Source organism: Neovison vison, chromosome 3 (assembly GCF_020171115.1).
Source record: "Neovison vison isolate M4711 chromosome 3, ASM_NN_V1, whole genome shotgun sequence".
NCBI classification, from domain to species: domain Eukaryota; kingdom Metazoa; phylum Chordata; class Mammalia; order Carnivora; family Mustelidae; genus Neogale; species Neogale vison.
The window spans coordinates 228,341,761-228,355,334 of record NC_058093.1 but is presented as its reverse complement, the minus strand read 5'-3'; the positions used below and the strand labels follow the sequence as shown (position 1 = coordinate 228,355,334).

Here is a 13,574-nt window from a genome sequence, read left to right as displayed (position 1 = left end):
CACACATATAAACATACATATACACCTGTATGTAATTATTTTAGAATGCGAAGGATGTTATTACACCAACTGCTTTGTGAATCACTTATTTTCCCACTGAAATGATATTGTGGATCTCGTTCATGTCAGGATATCTACAAGGAGCCCCTCCATTCTTTTTAAGGGAGGCTGAATATTTGGTTATGCAGGAATATGACAGCATATCAACCACTTCCCCTCTGGATTGTAATCAACGATTCCCCTCTTGGGTTGAGTCCAGATTTCCCACTACCGCAATGAAATCCTTATGCACCGATCCCTGTGCCCTACGCAAATACAATCTGTATATAGAGTCTTAGAAGTGATATTGCTGGTCCGAGGAATGTACATATAAACTTTGATAGACAATGCAAAATTACCTTCTCGGAAGGTTGAATTCAATCCCTACTCCTAACAGCAGGGTATATGAGGATTTCATCTTTATTTCCAGAATTCTGATTAGGGCCTTATGAATTAGCAGTGATAGTGGGAAATGCCAAAAATGGTAGCCATGGTGTTTTTTGTTTGTTTTGTCTTTTTTTTTTTGAGAGAGAGAGAGAGAGAGAGCAGAGGAGGGGTAGAGGGAGAGGAAGAATCTTAAGCAGGCTCCATGCCCAGCGTGAAGCCTGATGTGGGGCTCGATCTCACGACCCTGAGATCACAACCTGAGCCAAAATCAAGAGTCAGGTGCTCAACCAACTGAGCCACCCAGGCACCCCAGCATTTGTTAAGATCTTCAGGGAGACAGGCACTCTGCTCCGCTCTGTATATGTACGACAGGTTTAGGTCTTCAGTGATTCTGTGAAGTAGATACTATTATTATCCCCATTTTACAGAGGAGGAAACAGAGGCTCAGAGCAGTAACTGATTTGCTCAGCAAGATGCAGGTATGAAGTAGCAGAGCAGGCATTTGAACCCCAAACAGCCCAGCCCCAGAGCTCAGACTCTTAACTAAAGTGCCTTCACTCAGAGCACGGCTCAGCCCACTCCCTAGATGTCACTGTTATGAGACACTCCAGAGGATGTGCAGATCCACAGGCAGGCGAGTAGCCAACCAGGGAGGACCCTGCCTCGGGGAACCCAACTGAAGGAATGAAGCAGCTCAGGGAGACAGCAATCACCCCTGGTCAACGAGGTGTCTTGTCTAAAGATGCCAGCAGAGTCTTCAAGGGGCAGAAAGAGTTGTGGCATTCAGACACACGCTGCACCCTTAAGAGGTCCTTTCTCAGGCCCTGATCATTAAGCAAGCAGCAAACAGTTTCAGGGACAGTACCCCAAAGTCAGTGGCCAGGGGTGGGGTCGAGCAGCTCTAAGAAAGCACCCAGACACCCACTTCCCCTCAGATTTGGGGGGGGTCATGAAGTGTCCATTCACCCCATTCCAGGGAAGTGGAAATGGACCACCCCGGAGGTGGGAGTGGGAGCCCCAGCCTGTGGACACAATGGGCAGTTTGGGCCTCATTGACTCGGGGAAGCACACGCCGAGATGATTCCAGCTGTTGGCTCACGTTACAGTCCTTGGTGGCTGCCAACTAAGTGGCCTTCACATCAGACAGATACAAGACTGCCTCAGACTTGAACTTCACAAAAAATCCCCATATTGTCAAGACTTCAAAATGTGCCTTATTCCTATGAACATAGCCCCAGATCAAAACAGTGTTGGCAGGCAACAGCTTGTCCTTAAATCAGTAGTGGTATCAGGGTGCTGCCTAGGTGTGGGAGTGGGCCCCCTTTGACCTAACCACCATTCACTCGTGGCTGATTTGGTTTGGAAGTGTGACCCGTGGCTGAGAACCTTTTCCTTCCCCTGCATGAAGCTCATTGGCTCAAATGGAAATCAGCCCCCAGATCAGCACTGTCCAGTGGAACTTTCTGTGATGATAAAAATATTCTGTATTCTGCACTGGCCAATATGGCAGCCACCAGCCCCAAGCGGCTAATGAGTAACCAAAATGTGGCTAATGTGGCTGAAAAATTAAACCTTTAATTATATTTACTTTTAATTCATTTTTGTTTAAATAGTCACATGTGGCTATGGGGCACCATACTGAACAACAGAGATCTAGATTCTGGTTCCCATTGGCCAAGCCACACCTCATCCCACCAGCCAAGTTAGAAAGTCTTAAGGGCCCTAGAAAAGGTAGTGAGCTGGGCTGGACCCCAGAAGATGGGGGTGTACTCTTAGATCTGGCCCAACTGAGCAGAGAGAGATCCCTTAAGTGGCCCCAAAAGAGGCCAAGAAGCCAAACATCTCATGAGTGGCTTTTCTAGTATCTTATAACCCCATGCATGGTCTCAGGTCAGCAGCCAGGTGCCTTGGAATTTGTGGACTGGAAGAACCTTCCAGATCCTCTCATCCATCTGTATCCTTTCAAAGGTGGGAAAGCTCAAGTCAGAGGTCACATGGCATGAACACGGCAGAAATGGATACTGAATCCAGGACCCCAGCTGTTCATTCCAAGCCCTATCCTGACAGCTAGAGTAAGTCTCCGTCTGAATGCAGCCCTGCCCAGCTGCGAGTCCAGGATCCTGATGCCAATTTCAAGCTATTTAGCTCATGAGACAACTGCCAGCTTGAGTGGAGCCCCTCGCACCCCGCCCCATGACTGACCTAGCTGGAGACACTGGGTTGCTGTTGACCAAAAGTCCCTTGACCTCTCTGAGCCTCAGTATCCTCACCTGTAAAATGGAGCCAAGAAGGCTTACTTCATGGCTACCCTAAAGATCAAATAAGGTAATATTGTGGTGATTGCCCCGCCTATGGGAAGACTCAGCCGCAGGCCTTCAACCCTTTGCCTTTAAGCATGGACCGACCCAGACATGGCTCTGGTTCGAGCCCAACCCTTCCTCCCACCACAACATCCCAAGTGCAGAGGTACCTGGCAGGTTGAAGTTCTTCTGCTGCCTCGTGCACTGCGGGGAAGGGTGCAGGGGAGAAGGCGGCGTGGCGCTGGGAGGGAGGGGTGGTGCTGGCGAGGAGGGCGTGGAGGATGTTGTAGATGAGGGATTGCTGCTAGAGTCTGGCTGGTAAGGGACAGGGATGTGGTCCTGCAGAAAGAAAACAGGGCAGGGACCAGGGGGAGGCAGAGAAGCAGAGACACTGCAGTGAGAGTGGGCAAGCAGGAAGGAACCCACGCGGGCATCCTTAGCCGCTTCCCTTAGCCACCAGACCCTTCCCACCAGCTTCATCATCCCCACCCACCAGCTAGTTTGCATCCAGCTGTGGAAGGAACAGTTCCTGGCATCAATTTCCCACCCACTGCCTGGACTCCAGAGCGAAAGGTTACCATGTAATGAAAGGCACGTAGGTGACAGCCATGCTCTCTGTGCCTTTCGATTTGGGAAAGCCCCACGCCGAGGTGCCCAGAGTGCTCTTCCCATCCTAACACCTCTCCTCCTGAGTGTTTATTAAAGAATCAACAGCCTGACAGCTCCAGAGAGGGCGCGAGAGCGAGCCTTCAGCTTCTTCCCTCACATCTCATTTGGAGGCGCCACTGCCTCTCCTGGAGCCCGAGCTGGCTCTAAGTGAACATGAAGACATAATCCAAGTGTGTAACTTCAGAATGGTCCCTGGCTTGGGGGGGTGGGCAGCAATCGGGAGCAGTGTCCCCCAAAAGCCCTGGCCCTTGGGAAACTCAGAATGTGACCTTCTTTGGAAAAAGGTCTTTGCAGATATAATTAAAGATCTCAAGAGGAGATCATTCTCGATTAAGGTGCTCCCTAAATCCAATGTCAAGTGTCCCTATAAGAAATGGAAAAGGAGGGACATGCACAGAGGGAAAGGCCACATGAAGACAGACGTACAGATCACACTGCCACGTCTCTAAGCCAAGCCACGACTAGGATGGCCAGAGCCACCAGAGGTTAGGAGGGAGGCATGGAATGGATTTTCGCTCAGATCCTGCAAAAGGAACCATCCCTACTAACACCTTGATTTCAGAGTCCTGGTCCCCAGAACTGGGAGAGAAAAAATATTTGTTGTTCTAGCTCCCCAGTTTGTGGTTAGTTGTTATGGCAACCACAGGAGACTGAGCCCAGCAGAGGCCACTGAGTCAGGCAAACCCAGACTCACAGTTCCCACAGCCACCCCTCCCCGCCTGCATCTGGGACCAAATGCTTAACCTCTCTCTCTGGTCCTCAGTTCTGCCCACTGTAAAATGAGAGTACCAGCAAACCTCAGTGCCCCGTAAAAGTGATTCCTGCCTCTCAAAGCCGAAGGAACATTGCCTGTCCCCTCACAGGATGCCAGTCACCTAGTCCCTGCATTACTGAGGTCCATCACTCCGATGGGCTACGGTGCCTGAGGATGGTTTTGTGCAAGCCCGTTATTTGACAATGGGTATGTTTACCTGCCAAACTCCAGAGTCAGCATAATAAATACCAACCAGCATGGGCGGGGCAGGGGGCGCCGGGGGAAAGGGGTAGCGGGCACTCTCTGTCTGGCTGCCCAACAGATGTCTGTGCTGTGCATGTCACCCTCCCAGAACACACACACTCCTGCTGCCTCTAAGTAAGCTCACTTCCATGAGCTCCAGCCTCTCCTCGTCCCTTACATGGGCCAAGAACCCCCACCGGCTGGGTCTACTATGTTTAGATGCGCTTACCCATGCACCTACGCCCCTGGCATTGGGCTGAGACTCTTGGCTGTCAGTAAATGGGAGCAATTATGTTGGTGACACAATCCGCAATGAAACTTCTTATCTGGGATACCTGTGGATTCACAGGCGGTTTTAAGAAGTAGCAGAAATCTCGCGCATCCTTACCCGGTTTTCTTTGATAATTCTGTCTTGTAAAATTACAGCATAGTATCCCAGTGCAGACATTGCGTGGATACAGCCACAAAACAGAATATTTCCACCACCATGGGGATCCCTCACATCGCCCTTTCATGGCTACCCCCACCTCCCTCTCTTTCCCTCCCAGCTGGAACCTTAAGACACAACTAATCTGGTCTCCATTTCTATTATTTTGTCATTTCAGGAACGCTATTAGGCAGAATCATAGAGTATGCAAACTTTCCGGATTGACTTTTTCTTTTTTCCACCCAGAAAGAATTCTCTGGAGATTTCTCCAAGCTGTTGAGTGTATCAATAGTTTGCTCCTTTTAATCTCTGAGCAGTGTTCCATGACATGGATGTATCCCAGCGTGTTTGACCGTTCAGTCACTGAAGGACAGCTAGGTTGTTTCCCCTCCATGGCTACTGTGGTTAAAGCTGCTGTTAACATTCGTGTACAAGTTTTGTATGCACAACAGTGTTTATTTCTCTGGGATAAATACCCAGGAGTGCAACTTCTGGACAGCATGATAATTGCATGTTTAATTTTTAAAGAAAATGCAAATATTGTTCTTTGAAGCAGCTACACCATTTTATACTAACAATGTATGAGTGATTTTCTCTGCCTCCCAACCAGTGTTTGGTGTTATGACTATGTTTTACTTTAGCCATTCTGATAGGAATGCAATGATATTTCACTGTGATTTTAATTTGCATTTTCCTAATGGCTAATGATATTGAACATCTTTTCATGTGTTCACTTGCCATCTGTATATCCTCTTTGGTCTTGATTATTGTTAACAATATAATGAGCCTTGAAATCAGGCAAACTGATTCCTCCCACTTCATTCTTTTCCAAAATTGTTTTTTTAGCTATTCAAGTTCCTTTGCTTTTTCATATAACTTTTAGAATAATCTTGTCTTTATCTATTAAAAAAATCTTGCTTGGATTTTGATAGGAATCGGATATCGATTTTAAGGAGAACTGATATCTTAACTATGTTGCATATTCCAATCCATGAACATAGTATGTGTATTGGTGTCTGAATTAGAAAAGTAAGAAAAAGGGTTTATGTTTTTTGCCCATGTCGAGAAGTTTTTGCCCATTATTTCTTGAAGAACTTTTCAGCCCTGACCTCTTCCTCCTCTCCTTCCAGGACTCTGATGACACCAGTGTTATACCTTTTATCATTGTCCAAAGGGTCCCTGAGGCTCTACTCATTTTTTTTTAATCCATTGTCTAATTTCTACTGCTCTATCTTCAAGCTCACATACTCTTTCCTCTGCCCCTCCATTCTGTCACTGAGTCTCTCCACTGAGTTTTTAATGTTAATGAATAAATTTCCTAGTTGTATGTTCTAAATTTTTCATAGGTCCTGCTTTATAACTTCTACTTATTTGCTGAGACTTTCTACTTCTTTGCAGCAATTTCCTATTTTTTCCATTTGTGATTTCCATTTTTTCCATAAGTGATTGTTCATAATCACTTATTGAAACATTTTTGATTGCTCTAACAATCTTTGTCAGGTAATTCCAAAATCTCATTTGTCTCATCTATTGACTGTCTTTTTTCATTCAGTTTGTGATCTTTCTGGCTCTTGGTGTGATAAGTGATTTTTCATTGAAGCCTGGACACCTGGGTATTACATTGTGAGACTCTGGGTCTTACTGAAACCTTTAGTTTCAGCTGGCTTCCTGTGACACTGCCCTAGCAGGGAAGAGGGCATGTGCTGTGTTGTTACTGCTGAGTAGGGCAGATACCTAGGCTCTCTGCCTCTGTTGGCACCTGAGAGAAGCAGGGTTCCTCCTGTTACTGGATGGGAGTGGGAATTCCAGCTCCTTCGTAGGCCTCCACTGATACTTCTTCTGGGAGAAGTAGGAGTGCCTCATCACCACTCCCCATGTAATCACTGACACCAAAGAAAGGGGGAATAGCCTCATTAATGATGGGTGCTGGGAGAAGTCCTGACTCTTGACCAGGCCACCACTGATGTTATCTCATCAGGAAGGGGTACTGCATTATTGCTAAGTGAGGAGCTCACAGTCCCCAACACAAACCAAGCCACTTCACATCTTCAAGGCTTCGGACATGCTGTTATTTCTACTTAGAATATCTGTCTAGCCCTAGTCTGCCTATAAGACAGAGCTCACTCCTTCCATCCACTGAGAAGTTCCCCCGACCTCTGCTCTACCAGGTAAAGCCCATCATTCACTCCTAGTGTTAGTTCTGCATTACTCCCTCGGCTTCAGCTCTTGCTTCTACGCAGCCACTTCTCAACCTACTTGTTTGTCTCATCCTCTAGGCTAGGAGCTCCCTATTCTCCGCACTTAGAAACACACCAGGCACACTGTGGTCCTTCCATTGGATGGAAGGACCAACAATGAAGGAAATGATGAAGCCAAAATGAAGGAAAACAAGAAACAAAAGAAAAGAGGAGGGTTGGAGGGATGAAGAGAAGGAGAGAGGGATGGAGGAAAAAGATCTATCTCATTTTACTAGACTGTGTATTATCCATCTTTGAATCTGCAGAACTTAGCACAGGAATAAAAACGCAAGAGATAGCAATAAGTGTTATATGAATGAGTGAGTTAATGGGAAAGAAGAAGAAATGGAAGGCAAGATAAAGGGAGGGAGGGAAGAAGGAATTGTGTTCATAGAGAAAGGAATTATCTCTACGTTCTTGAGGGTAGAATTAGGTCTTCCTCATCTTTGTAGCTCAGGACTGTTGTGAATACAGAAAATCATCCCAAGAGAGCACTGCATATGGTGCCCACATTCTTTGGCCAAATTGCTACAACAGGAGGGGAAATTCCTTATTCTGGTCAGACCCAGATCTATGGCCCGATGGGACCAGCAATTAGAGGTTGCATTCCAAACTCTACCAGATCATTCTGGGAAGGGCTAGTGGCATAATTCCTCTTTCTGAGCACAGTTAAGATGCAGAAACATCCTTCAGAGACCTCCCAGTCCATCCCCTTATTCTATAAATGGGGACACTAAGACTCAGAGAGCAGGAGTGACTTGCTGGAGTCATACAGAGAGTTGGTGGCCCAGGTCCTAAACTCCACCCCAGCAGCAGAAACACAATATTGTGCCAAGTCACAAGAAATTCACAGTTGACTCAGGAATCAAACCGAAGCATGCTCATCTCCCAGGTTCCCATTTCGCCCAGTTGTGCACTGGTCTGGACATGGTGGTGACGGTAACTGCCTCTCTCATGGACTTTTCCGAAGAAAACTGTCCCTACCCTCCAACCCAATAGATGGTGCTGAATAGACAGTCCTAAACAGCCATATTGTCTTGTGACCTTCAGAGCCCACCCCCAGTGCAAGACCACAGGTCAGAACAAGATGGCAGCCAGCCCATGACTATAATATGGAATGAAAAGATGAGCTGGCTGACAGGAAGAATGGCAAACAGCATTAGGAGCACAGGCAGAGAGGAGATGAGGTTCAAAGCGAACAGAAGAGCCACAATAGGCCAGAATACAAATAAGCCAAGGTTATGAGGAGTAGGAACTATATGGCAGCTGAAGCAAAGACACAGAGAGAGGAAGGCAGAGGATGAACAAACCAGTCAACAGCAACAGACTAGAGCAGACCACAAAGAGTAGCTGAATCAAGGTCATGATGGGAGAATGGAACAATGATTCATGGTCTTGCTGTAGGTCCAAGGAGCTGGCCTGAGCACAAGACCAGCTGAAAAGGGCAAGCTGGCGTGAGCTGCTCCAAATAGCATCATGGCAGCAGGCTGACCTGCAGCCTTGGACACCACTGCAGATGGGGTTTGGAAGCCTTGATGTGGAAGCGTGAGTGCTGTAGACTGCTCCCCCAAGGAGCTGGCAGAGGCTGCTGTTTCTCCCCCTCCTCTGCTGGCTCCTCCGCCATCTCCTGCTCCTCTTCCTCTTTTCCTTCCTCTTCCCGTCTTCTTCCTCCTCCTTCTGTCCCTCTTCCCCCTCCTCATTCTCTCGTCTTCCTCATCAAGCCATTCTAGGCCCTGAGTAGCCAGTGTTGGAGTAAGTAATTTACGGGTACCATTGCATCTAATCATTTCCATGATCCCAATCACATCTGCTATCTTCCTGCCTCTTTTTTTTTTTTTAAGATCTTATTTATTTATTTGACAGACAGAGATCACAAGTAGACAGAGAGGCAGGCGGGGGCGGGGGGGGGGGGCGGTAAGCAGGCTCACCGCTGGGCAGAGAGCCCGATGCAGGGTTCGATCCCAGGACCCTGAGATCATGACCGGAGCCGAAGGCAGAGGATTTAACCCACTGAGCCACACAGGCACCCCCATCCTGCCTCTTTTATAGGGATTAGGGATTGGAGGTGGGAGCCAAGGCAGAGAGAGCTTGCTATGACCACTTAGTCAATGAAGAAACAAAGTTCCAAGCCCAGGCCTTCTGACTCCAAAATGCACACTCTAAGTATTCTGCTGGAAGAAAAAGCTAGGCTTTTTGTGAACCTGGATTGACTGAGCCAGACAGGAGAGGAGACAGAGCAATGAAAAGGAAGTCTTCAGACCAAATTGGCTCAGATATCTGTTGCACTAACCACATCATTGCCTGACAAAAAGAATCTGTGTGAAGCCAGTGAGAAGAGAAAGAGAGGAAAAAATAACCTAGCTCTGCGATAGATCCTGCCCACCTTCAAGTCGAAGCTGCTTTCTAAATAGAGGTTAATTTATTTCTCTTATCAAATTCTCCTGCTGGCAGACAAGCAGAACGATGTCATAGTCACTGATCTATCTGACCTGCATTTCTGTCCCATCTGATCGAGAGGCTCATGGTGCCTGCAAAGCCAGAGGGGAAGGTCTCGAGATGGCTCTGAGCAGCCTGCCCCCTACGATGTGACAAAGAAAAGGACGGGTTATAGACACGCAATTACTTCTCAAGAGCTGAGCAGTGCGAGTCCCCAGAGCAACCCCGGAGTGGGGATCCCTTCTAGAGACCTGTATGTATCCTTTGCAAATAATAAAGAAGCAGCAGACCCCACCTGACATTTGGATTGGAAGCACAAGCCTGAATCTGATAATGTTATCCAGAATTTCCTGGGCACTTACCATGTGCCAGGAACCTTACTAAATCTTTTTATGCTGATTTCTCATTTCATCCCGAAAACAACTCTCTGAGATCAGGGCTCCTCCTAGCCACTATGGACACTTTGTTTTTTATTTTTTAAAGATTTTACTTATTTATTTGAGAGAGAGTGAGTGAGTACGAGCAGGGGGAAGGGCTGAGGGAGAGGGAGAGAGAGAGAAGCAGGCTCCCCGCTGAGCAGGAAGCCCGATGTGGGGCTCCAACCCAGGACGCTGAGATCATGACCTGAGCTGAAGGCAGATGCTTAAACGACGAAGCCATCCAGGCACCCCATCACGGACACTTTAACACATGGTCTCAAATTCCTTGGGCTCCTCCCATCGATAGGTGGGATCTACGCCTCTTCCCCTTGAATCTGAGTGGGAGCGTGACAGCCCCCATCAGTATGGTGTATACATGTATATACCAACCCTTGGCTAAGGACAAATCAAGACAGTGCGCTGGCTGTTATCGTGCTAGGTTATAAAAGCCCCAGTTGGCTGAAACACTTGTTCTTTGGGCCCTCACCTGCCATGGAGGACCCACTACCCTGCAGCTGCTCAACTGTGAGGAAGTTCAAACCATAAGGCAAGTCCCCATATAGATGCTCCCACTGAGTCTCCGCTGAACCCTGCCTCTGATGCATCCCATTCCAAACTCCCAAAGCAGGCTCTAGACCTGGGGTTGGCAAACTTTTCCCTGAAATGGCCGAATGTTAAATATTTTAGGCTTTGTAAGTCACGTGGTCTCTGCTGGACCCACTCAATTCCAGCTTGTAGCGTGAAAGCAGCCATAAACAATATGGGCATGGCTCTTTCCAAAATAACTCTAGTCACAAAAACGGGTGCAGGTGCTGGGCTGGTTTGGCCTGTAAGCCATAGTTTGCCAATCTCTGTTCTAGAAGATTCCAGCCCCCAGCTGTTTGGGTTTTCCCAGGTGAATCCTTGAACATCATGAAGCAGAGCCCAGCCATCCCCACTGTACCCTGTCCTAATTCCTGGCCCTCAGACTCCACAAGCATCATTAAGAGGCTTTGGTACACCAGTAAGTTTGAGGAGCTTTGTTGTATAGCAGTAGATAACCGGAATACACCCATTTCACATATGGGAAAACTGAGGCCAAGAAAAATGAGTGGTTTGCCCAGAGTCTCATAGCTACTACGTGGGGAGAAGCCAAGGTTGACTGCAAGGTTTGCCTGACTTCAGAGGCCAAGCTCTCAACCATTCAGATGATGTCACAAGGAACCAGATGGTGAATGACTGAGAGAGCTAGTAGTAAAAATGGTGGGTGATAGCGCGCTCGAGAGAGAACATATGGGCTCTGGTGGGGAGGCATGCGAAGGGAGGTCAGAGATGGAGCAAGGGGCCAAATTACTCATGGCCTTGCAGGCTGCCGTAAGGAGCTTTTTGTCTTCTGTATACAGTAGAAAGCCACTGTATGGTTTTTAAGCAGAGGAGGACAGGATTCAAATTACATTCATTAGGAATTACTCTGGCTGCAGAGCGCGGAGCGCGGAGGGTGGGCGGGGGAGGGGCGGACGCGTTCTCCAGCTGAAGCAGAGAAGCCAGGCTGAGCCTTGCCAGGGAGAGATCACTCAGCCATCTCGATGTTCCTCTGGGTTCTGAACACAGGTGGTGACTTCCCACATGCTTGGGTTGATTTATACTTTATGCACCTCCCACACAATGCACAATGGCATTGGGGAGCTTGAAAACTCACCTGTTGGCATGTGCAGCCTTTGCTTCCTACCGTAAGGCTGCAGGTCTCCCTGGGACAGTTCTGATGCAGTCCGACCAACAGACCAAACACAGGATGTGGAAATCACACCGGAAATTTCCATGCCACGGTGGAGAGAAAGATGCACAGAGAGGCTCATTGCTGACCACCCTGTGAGGAGCAGCCAGAAGCCAACCAAACTGGCCGAGGCTCAGAGCTTTGGGCCCCCCACTTATCCGTCCACCGAGTCTCCAACAGGAGCTCAGAAATAGACCCCCCCACCCCCAATCTCTTGGTGGTCTGATTCAGCAGCTGCGTCAGCCCAGAACCATCTGCGAAGTTAATCCTGGCAGATGGCTGAACATCTCACAGAGCGGAGAGGGCAGGTCTGGACCACTCGGGAACCAGCTCAGGCTCTCCTGGTCTCCCTACTGCCCCCTCCTCGACAGACTCATTCATTCTCACTTCTGTGTGCCCTCTTTCAAAACCAGACAGATTTCCGGCGTGTTGAGTCTCCACTGATGGCTGGACGGCCCCCAAACTTGCACAAACAGCAAGGAAGGAGGAGAACCCAGGTGGGCTGGGAGGTGCGGGTTCCCAGAGTCATCTGCATAAGCCCCGCCCCCGCCCTGCCCCCACCCCCTCGCCCCTCCTGGCAGCTGCCGGCCCTGCGGGGCAGGACTCCAGCCTCACCTTGCTGATTTTGTTGGTTTTGGGGAGCGTCTGGCTGATGTGCAGGTCCGAATACCGGGGTGGCTTTCGTAGAGGGTTGTTGATATCACACGGGACGGACTCTGTTCGGACTAACCTTGCTGGATCCGTAGGGGTAAAAACAGCAAATTGGGAGTTTAAGTACCACTTTGGTTTTAAAAGGTTTGGCCAGGGGAGCATAGCTCCGACCGCACCCCGAAGGCCCGCCCCCACTCCCCCACCAGGAGCAAGAGGGAATTCTCCAAAAATGATAATTGTCCTGTCATGGTAGTAAGATCAGGTGTTCTCCGGTTTCTAAAATCTTTATATTGTCAATAAATGACTTGTCCATTAGAAATTTTAATAATAAAACTGAAACTATCAGGTTGTTTTCGACATTGTAATGGTCTCACACTGGGGTTCATTTCAGACTTGACCCTCCTTTGAAATACAAGAGGTTCCTGATTCCTTAGGGTCTGCAATCAACAGACAAGCTCAGAATGGTCACCTGTCCCTGGCCCCATCTAACTTTCGTGTTGGGATCGTCCTTTGCTACTTGTGGGTTTCCTCAGGCCTGAGCAGTCGGGTGTATGTCAAAACACTTCTGTCGTAAACACATTTGTCATAACACATTTGTCGTAAACCAGGCCACCAGGATCCCTGAAAGGAAGGCTTAGTATGTCCAGACCTCCCAGCCACACAAGAAGCTGGGCTCACAGCTGGTGCTAAATAAATGCTTCCTGATCCAAACCACACTATCCAAGCTCCTCCTTGAGTTACCCCTCTGTTATTCTGACTTCTTATGGGGCCTCTGGGAGGGGCTGATTGAGCAGCTCAAATTCAAATTTGATGCCTGGCAGTGTTACTTGTTTGCTGTTTTTATTGCACGGGGTGTGGGGCATTGATGGAAAAGTTAAAGCTTTGCACTGACCCGGGGATTTAATTTCTCTGCTTAGCCTGAGCTGCTATCTCCATGGAAACCAACTATATTTTAAACTTCCTATCAACAGGGGTGGGGGGGGGTGTGGCGAGGAGGAAGCAAGAACCTGGGGGACTTCTGGAAAGATCCATGGCTCTTGCATGTACAGGCTCCTGCTGCCTTGGAGTGAAGGAGGCACTGCCAGGAAGGCAGGTCGGGGGAGGGAGCCCTTCCTCGAATGTCAGCCTCTTAAAGCCAGTCCCCATGCAGCAGGCTGGTTCTGGTCTGCACATGGGAGCTGGGCTCTAGCAGAGTCCACAACGAAGAGGAATTTCTCCAGTGACGCTGACCCAAGACTAGGTAGGGCTCGAGAGCTGTT

The 13,574-nt window shown here is 48.5% G+C and overlaps 1 protein-coding gene across 1 annotated transcript in view; it reads right to left on the bottom strand.

Annotated features, from left to right (window-relative positions):
* KSR2 (kinase suppressor of ras 2) overlaps positions 1 to 13,574 on the bottom strand; it is a 393,208-nt gene that overhangs the window by 61,897 nt on the left and 317,737 nt on the right. The window contains exons 9-10 of the mRNA XM_044244186.1: positions 12,280 to 12,404; positions 2,897 to 3,065 (exon numbers count right to left, since the gene is read on the bottom strand). Coding sequence (XP_044100121.1) covers positions 2,897 to 3,065; positions 12,280 to 12,404 — 294 coding nt within the window. The remainder of the gene's footprint in view (positions 1 to 2,896; positions 3,066 to 12,279; positions 12,405 to 13,574) is intronic.